This window comes from Poecilia reticulata, linkage group LG12 (assembly GCF_000633615.1).
Source record: "Poecilia reticulata strain Guanapo linkage group LG12, Guppy_female_1.0+MT, whole genome shotgun sequence".
Taxonomy (NCBI): Eukaryota; Metazoa; Chordata; class Actinopteri; order Cyprinodontiformes; family Poeciliidae; genus Poecilia; species Poecilia reticulata.
In genome coordinates this window covers 26282323-26290120 of record NC_024342.1, presented here as the reverse complement: position 1 = coordinate 26290120, position 7798 = coordinate 26282323, and the positions used below count along the sequence as shown (strand labels likewise).

Sequence of the window (7798 nt, the reverse complement as noted above, 5' to 3'; positions counted from 1 at the left end):
CTGATTGGCTGCTTCCCATCGCTGCGTCTGATTGGCTGCTTCCCATCGCTGCGTCTGATTGGCTGCTTCCCATCGCTGCGTCTGATTGGCTGCTTTCGTTCAGGTGGACTTGGCCATCATCGAAGTCGGGATCGGAGGAGCGTACGACTGCACCAACGTTGTCAGGTGGGACTCTGCTTGAAGGTGGACGCCGTCACTTTAAGGCTGGAAGCCATCCGTTGCAAGCAGGGGGAAATATTAGCTTAGTTTGATTTAGTTTGATTTAGCTTGGTGTAGCGTAGCTTAGCGCCTGTTAGTACCAAGACAGGCTAGCTCAGTGGTCCCCAAACTACGGCCTGCGGGCCGGATCCGGCCCGCCGCCACATTTGGTCCGGCCCCCTGAACAATACCAGAGAGCATTCAGATTTCTTTTCATATATTGTATTTTCCGGTTTATATGTGGATTTTTCTTCGACCACCAGGGGGCTCTTTAGCAGGAAGTGTGTCCTGTAAACTGTGGATGTTTTGTTTTGCATGGCGCATTGCTGCCATCTGTTGGACYTTTATGTTATTTAGTCAGTGCGGTTGTTTGCTAGCGGTAGAGCAGRTATGAACGCCGCATTCAGGTCGAGTTCTTCGAAGCCTGTAGTAGCAGMTTATACTTCAAAACGAGCCTTTATGTTAACATATGATAAAATAAGTAACTTGTTTATTGAATTAGTTTTGGAAATACCTGCGGGCGATTTGATTATGTGCTACGTCATTGCTAACTAGCAGGCTGCTAAGATTTCTCAGGTCGCTACGTAGCATTCAGAGGTAGCTGCTGTATCAGTTGTACTTCTAATGTGTGTATCTGAATATAAAACACTTCTGTAAGCTGCTCTCAGCTCATCCTGAGTAGTTTGTGTTTTGACAGTTTCACTCCATTCTACATGGAAATAAAGGAAGAACTAATTAATCCAGACTCGTGTGAAAGGAGTTTGGCTGATGGTTAGTTTTGGTACAAGACGCCATAGTGAGACCATTACAAAGTGAATCATTGGAAATGAAAGAAAGCGGCCATTAAAACGGAATTAGGTTTTAATAGGGAACTGAAATTTGAGAATGTTGTTGATCAGTTAAGTAGCATCGAGGGGAAAAAGAAGATTTTTCGTTTTTTTTAAATAATCCTGGGATCATTATGAGAATCTGAGGTATAGATATTAGGATCCAGTAGGTGGCAGTAGAGCAACAATAATGGATGCAAGCTGCTGTTGGAATCTAAAGAAGAAGAACAGAGCGGCCATTTTCATTTAGCTCATGCTAGAAGCAACACGAAGGATCAGAACTTTGTTAGTTACGGTTCAGAAACTAATCAGTTCAGTTAAATCTAAACGTGGCAACTTTTTGTTTTTCAACGTAATAAATGTGATATTCAGTCGACCTGTAGTGACCCAGATGTTGGCTGTTCGTTCCCCTCTGCTGCTGCTGCATCGTGTGGAAAACCTGGAGCGGCAGAGAAATCTGAGGCTTAGATGTTTACTGSTTWAAAAATAAAAACTTTGTTGTTGTGGYTTATAGTCAGGAAAATACGGACTATAATCCTTCCTGGATTTTTTCTGTGAAGAACCCAGAGAGGATTATTTGGTTGTGTTTTCTGGAAAACAACACATTTTTACATCCAGGCTCTCCTGCAATCGTCTCAGTTGTTCTGGTACAAACTGACTCCGGCCCCCAGCGGAGAAGGGAAACGTTATGGGGCCCTCAGGAAAAGGTTTGGGGCCCCCTGGGCTAGATGTTTGGTTCTGTTGTTGAGTTCTGGAGTTAGATGCTTTGCTTAGCTTAGCGCAGGACATCTTAGCGTAGCTTAGCTTAGCTTACCCTCGTATAGCTTAGCATAGCTTAGCTTGGTGTGGCTTGGCATATGCTGTAGTTGCATCCTCTGTCCAGCTTCTTGGGTAGACAGTATTGGGACAGGGTAGATGTTGGGTTCTGGTTCCGATTGAGTTCCTGGTTCTGGTGTTGGGTTCTTGCTTTGTTTTGGGTTCTGGTTCTGGTGTCGTGCTCCAGCCGCTCACTGACCCGTGCGTTCCCAGGAGGCCGTGGGTCTGTGGCATCACCTCTCTGGGAATCGACCACACCCAGATTTTGGGCGACACCATCGAGAAGATCGCCTGGCAGAAAGCGGGAATCTTCAAGGTGCGTCTGGTTCTGGTCGGGTCCAGGTAGGTCCAGACTCCATGTCTCCGCTTCTTCACCTTTGTTCCGTTTGTGCAGCCGGGCGTTCCCGCATTCACGGTCCGGCAGCCGCAGGAGGCCATGACGGTTCTGAGGGACCGGGCCAGAGAGATCCAGGTGAGTGTCGGGGTCCAGCGGGTCGTCGCCGCCGCCGCCAGCCATCAACCTCACGTCTTCCTGTCTGCCGTCGCAGTGTCCGCTGCGGGTCTGTCCGGACCTGGACCGGTACCAGACGGAGTCCGGAGCGCTGCAGCTGGGCCTGGCGGGTCAGCATCAGCGGTCCAACGCGTCGCTGGCCCTGCAGCTCTGCCACACCTGGCTGCAGCGGCGGTGTGGGCCAGGTGAGACCCGACGGGGAGACGTCCATCTGTAGGACGGATCACTCGGACCGTCCTGATGACATCACAGGGTTTTCTCCTGAAAATGAGTTTTATCGTAAAATTATTAATTGGTTTTGTAATTAAATTTTATCTTTTTGCCGACATTCATTCATTCATCCGTCAGCCTGGTTAGTGTGACTCTGCTGCCACCTGGTGACCGGAGGCCAGTTTAACAAGCTCCCAAACTATATATGAGGTTCTGTGTTTGGACTTCCTGTCTGCAGATCTAAGCCCCGCCCTCCCTGATCCGGACACCAGCTGCGTGTTGCAGGCGGACTCTTTCCGGCCCGGCGCCACCATGGTGAAAGGTGAGTCCCGGAACCGTTGGGTCGGACCCGTAGAACCGGCACCGGATCACGGTTCCTGCGTTTGGCGGCAGGCCTGGCGGAGGCGCGTTGGGCCGGGCGGAACCAGACGCTGCGGCGCGGCGCGCTCACCTACTTCCTGGACGGAGCCCACACCCACCGCAGCATGCAGGCCTGCGTCCAGTGGTTCCAGGAGGCCGCCGCCCAGTCCCAGAGCGGCGCCAGGTGAGCCGGACCGGACCGGTTCCGACCCGGGTCTGTGTGGAGCCGGTCCTGTTGACCTGCTGCTGTGTTTCAGTGGAGCCGTGGTTCGGGTTCTGCTGTTCAACGCCACCGGGAGGAGGGACGCCGCCGCCATGCTGAAGCTGCTGCTGGTGAGTCGGAACCGGGTCGAACAGGACCGGGCCGGGTCCAGGTGGGCTAACGGCAGCCTCTCTGCTCTCCTCCAGGCGTGTCGCTTCGACTTGGCCGTGTTCTGCCCCAACATCACCGAAACCGTCGCCTCCGGCAACGCAGGTCAGTCTGCTGCTGAACGAACAGTTCAGTTCCACAGGGAACTGTTCGGTTCTGACTTCTCTACCTGCTGATATTTGGTTCTTCTCTGGTTCTGGTCCGGCAGAACTTCAGTGTTTATGTCTGAACATGGACCCGTCTCCTCTCAGACCAGCAGAACTTCAACGTCGCCGTGGAGACCATGCTGACCTGTTGCCTGGACAACGAGCGGAGCTGGCGTCTCCTTAGCGACGGCGGAGACGAGTACCCGGCGCCGCTGCTGATCCGGGACGGCCCGGCGCCGCTCGCCGAGAGGAAGGCGGACTCGCTGGTGTTCCCCTGCATCCTCAGCGCCCTCTGCTGGATCGCCCAGGGACGGGACCCGGTTCTGACCGACCCGGCTCAGACGGCGCCGCCCGTCACACCCAGCATGGCCGCCAAGGCCGCGCTGCTTCAGGACGCCGCACACGTCCAGGTCCTGGTGACCGGCAGCCTGCACCTGGTGGGAGGCGTCCTCAAGCACCTGGACCCAGAGGACGGGTAGACTGGGAACGCTGGGGGTCATCTGGGAACGCTGGGGGTCATCTGGGAACGCTGGGCGGACTGGGACGGGTCGGTGCTGCTTTACTTCCAGGTGGATTACCGGGTTCTGTCCCGGTTCTGAAGCTCCTCTCACCAGATGGGTCGTCTTGTTGTTTTGGACTTTCTTTACTTTCCAGGTGGTTCTGATCCATGATTGGCTGCTGGGTACCATCATGTCACAGCGGTCCAAACCCAGCCCAGTCTGCGTCTAAACCCAACAGAACCGAACCAGCCCGGACCCAGCTGACCTTCAGAACCAGAACCCGTCAGTTCAGTGTGAGGGCCCGGTTCTGATCGGACCGGGTTTCTGAGCCTTACTTGAAGCTGAACTTGTTTACATGAGCCCACTGGTCTCCGCTGGACGGGTCGGCGCTGCAGAACCAGAACCTCTGCCTTCATGCTGTCGGTCTCTCTCTCTCTCCGTGTTCCTGTTTCGGTTCTGTGGGAAAGATTTCAACGCTGCTGATGATGGTTCTGATCCGGTTCAGATCAGATTTAAATGAGTATACTGACATCTGCAGGCGGTGAGAGGAACTGCAGGCAGGAGCCAGGATGTTGCTACTGATGTATTAATTCCATGAATTTCTCTCTAAACTCCGACATTCTGGGAGTCGGATTACAATGAAGATGTCAGAAAATGTTTAAATTATGCTTTTGATGATGGTGCCATTAAAAAAATAATTAAAATGTTTACAGTTTGAACTCCTCCTGTTTGGGTTTCTGCAGCTGGAAAATGCTGACATTAATTTAAATGTTTTGTTTTTATCAATCATTAAATGGACCATAAACAGTTTGATGTTCAGTAACTGAGTCTAAATTGTAAATTTAATTTGTTTTAGGGTTTAGAGGATTAATTTTACTGTGAAAGTATTGTGAAGTAACGCATTGTAGTAAATGAATATTTTAGTAATCGGATAAAATAAAACATTAGTAAATCTAACGTAACAGCAGTGTTACTATTGGGTATCAATATCCGTCCAATTTTTCATATTTCAGCTACTTTTCTGTAATTTAGAAACTAAACTGTAAAAATAACGGCTCACTTTCTAAGTTAACCTGAAGAAAAGTTGGACAAAGATCTGAAATTATACGTAATAATAATGAGGCAGGCTATTATACAGAAATATCTACACTCCAGCTTTATGTATTCATCTTCTGTCAGGTTCACAGATGAACTCTCACCTCGCCCAGACATTCAGATGTTAGCGACAGGAAACATCTACCAGCTTTGTAACGTCATGAAGCGACCGGGATGATATGACATCATCTAAAGCCGCCCACAGTGTCCGGTCTCTCCGCTCACCCGTATAAATAATCTGCCATTTGCTCTGAATCCGCAGCAGAAAAGCTGCCGAACTGCAGGCATCATCGCTCCGGTCACTTTAAGGAGTTTATTGGTTCCCCGAAAAACGACAAAAACTCAGACATTAATTATCATGAATCAAAAAAATCTTCCCAGGCAGAACTTTAATAATGTTGCTAACACTTAGCTTCCGTTAACAACTCAGGCGGAAGTGAGAGCGCAAATAAAGTCCCGGCCGGAACACGGTGCCTAAATAAAACATAATATAGCGAAGCTTCCAGGCAGATCAGTTTTAATAATCGAGGAATTTTAATAATCGAATCGTTTCAGCTCTACATTATACTATATTTATGATGTGAATTTTAAAATTAACTTCCGCCTGGTGGTAATTTTCACAATAAAATTGATAACGGGTCAATTTGCTCACAGTAACTCATGTAAGTTATGACCTTTAAAGTGAAAGATACAATCATAATAATGGGACTTTATTCCAGGTTTGTTTTAATTGGTTATTATACAGGAATGAGATTTTCTTTTTTTTAATCGTGTTATCAACGCCAATATGAATTTAAAGATTTTAAATAAATTTTAAAAGTGAGTTTTTACCGTCTTTGCCGTGGAGAACATCTCCTGTTTGTTGTTCTTCAGCCCAACTGTTGAAAACTCACTGGCGTCTCTCTTAGCCAATGGGAACACGGCGCTGTGAGCGCGCGCATGTCGCCCAGCCAATGGGCGCGCAGTGGGCGGGGCTTCCTTCCCGGCTAACGTAGGAAGAAGAAGCCGATTCTGGAAGCCATTACGCTGCGCTCAGAAAGTGAGCAAATCGCACTGTTTTTTTTTTTTGTTGCGTACCTTACGCACGTTCACCTCCGTCCGGGAGCGTCTCCCGCAGGTCATGGCTTCGGCCGCCAAGAAGAGGAAGATGAATTTCTCGGAGCGGGAGGTGGAGATCATCGTGGAGGAGATAGAGAAGCAGAAGCAGACCCTGGTGAGCCACTTCAACGCGGGAGTCACGCACATGGCCAAGAACAACGCCTGGGTGGACATCCTGAAGAAGGTGAACGCCGTCACCACCTGCCCGCGCGAGCTGCCCGAGGTCAAGAAGAAGTGGTCCGACATGAAGACCGAGGTCCGCCGGAAGGTGGCCCAGGCCCGGGCCGCCATCGAGGGCACGGCCGCGGACTGCGCTCCGGTCCCGGTCATCCTCACCGCCATGCAGCAGCGGATCTGCAACCTGCTGGGGGAGGCGACCATCATCAGCCTGCCGGCCGGGGACCCGGAGGCGGAGCTCAGCCTGCCGGCGGCGGCGGCGGCGGCGGCGGGGAGCCTGGCGGAGGGTGAGGAGCACGGCGGGGTCAGAGGTCAACGCGCCTGCGCTCAGGAGGAGTGACGACACAGACTTCTTACATTATTTGAAAATACAATTTAAAAAATAATGTAGAAGTAGAAACGTATCGAAATGTATTAAAATAAAGAAATGTTAAAATAACAAATAATATTTAAAAGTAAAATAATCTTAGAAAAATGTATTTAAAACATTTAAAATACGTTTTAAAAAATAAAAAAATTAATTATGAATTTAAAAAAATAAATAAATAAAGTTAAAAGGTTATAAATAAATAAATTAAAGTTAGAATATGTTAATAAATATGAAAATCAATAAATTATAACTTACATGAACAAAGATTTAAATAATTTAAGGACAGATTAAATAAAAATAATCATTATTGTTCAAATATAAATATATAAAAAATGTGTCTTTAATGAAATTAGATTCTGAATTACTGAAAACATTTTAATTATTATTATATTCTTACATCCTCGGCAGCAACAAGCTTTATTTTCATTCTGAGGTGAAAACCAACATGTCAGCCGTTAGTCCGGCTCTGATTGGTGGATCTGTGATGATGTCAGAACCCCTGGTGTTTCTTAACCTGCCGTCCTCCATGTTGTCCAGCTGCTCCAGGACCAGCAGGGGGCGTCGGTGAGGAGCCCAAACCGCTGACCGGTAAGTCCCCGGACCTGCCGAGGTTCTGGTTCTGGTTCTGGTTCTGGTCCAACCTCTGCGTCTTCAACCTGCAGCTGAAACCACGTACCACGCCCTGGAGGACGGCGGCGTGGTGGAGTACTGCACCGCCGCCGTCGTCGTAGGAGACTCCGCCCCCGCCGTGATGGCCGCCGCGGAAACGCCGGTGGAGATGCTGACGCCGTCGCTCGCCTCGCCGGCGCCGCAGGCCAAGCCGCAGGAGCTGAAGAGCCGCATCGCCCTGAACTCGGCGCGCCTGCTGCAGGAGCAGCGCGTCACCAACGTCCACATCCGCCAGATCGCGCAGCACCTGGAGGGGCAGAACGAGCTGCTGCAGGTGATGCGGCGCAGCCAGGAGGCGCAGGCGCTGGCGCAGGAGCGGCAGGCGCAGGCGCTGGAGGGGACGCAGGCCGCGCTGCTGGCGCTGGTCCAGATGCTGCGCCCCGCGCTCAAGGACCTCAGGAAGTTCCTGCAGAGCGGCGCCGAGCCGGCGCCCCCGGCGACGGTGGCGCCC

The 7798-nt window shown here is 50.4% G+C and overlaps 3 protein-coding genes across 5 annotated transcripts in view; 2 read left to right on the top strand and 1 right to left on the bottom strand.

Annotated features, from left to right (window-relative positions):
- The window catches only part of fpgs (folylpolyglutamate synthase), an 8481-nt gene extending 3824 nt beyond the window's left edge, over positions 1–4657 (top strand). For 2 of the 3 annotated variants that reach the window (XM_017307897.1, XM_008424818.2), the window contains 9 exons: positions 104–165; positions 2055–2157; positions 2236–2313; positions 2390–2537; positions 2801–2884; positions 2956–3106; positions 3180–3255; positions 3331–3397; positions 3544–4657. In XM_017307897.1, the coding sequence (XP_017163386.1) occupies positions 104–165; positions 2055–2157; positions 2236–2313; positions 2390–2537; positions 2801–2884; positions 2956–3106; positions 3180–3255; positions 3331–3397; positions 3544–3917 (1143 nt within the window). In that variant the 3' untranslated portion in view covers positions 3918–4657. Of the gene's footprint in view, positions 1–103; positions 166–2054; positions 2158–2235; positions 2314–2389; positions 2538–2800; positions 2885–2955; positions 3107–3179; positions 3256–3330; positions 3398–3500 lie in introns of all 3 variants that reach the window. The other variant, XM_017307898.1, reaches the window with a different exon arrangement.
- cdk9 (cyclin-dependent kinase 9 (CDC2-related kinase)) overlaps positions 1–6199 on the bottom strand; it is a 15347-nt gene extending 9148 nt beyond the window's left edge. Inside the window, exon 1 of the mRNA XM_008424820.1 lies at positions 6111–6199. The gene's annotated coding sequence lies outside the window, so the exon portion shown is untranslated. The remainder of the gene's footprint in view (positions 1–6110) is intronic.
- The window catches only part of naif1 (nuclear apoptosis inducing factor 1), a 2535-nt gene continuing 847 nt past the window's right edge, over positions 6111–7798 (top strand). Inside the window, exons 1-3 of the mRNA XM_017307751.1 lie at positions 6111–6595; positions 7216–7266; positions 7341–7792. Of these exons, the coding sequence (XP_017163240.1) occupies positions 6154–6595; positions 7216–7266; positions 7341–7792 (945 nt within the window). The 5' untranslated portion in view covers positions 6111–6153. The remainder of the gene's footprint in view (positions 6596–7215; positions 7267–7340; positions 7793–7798) is intronic.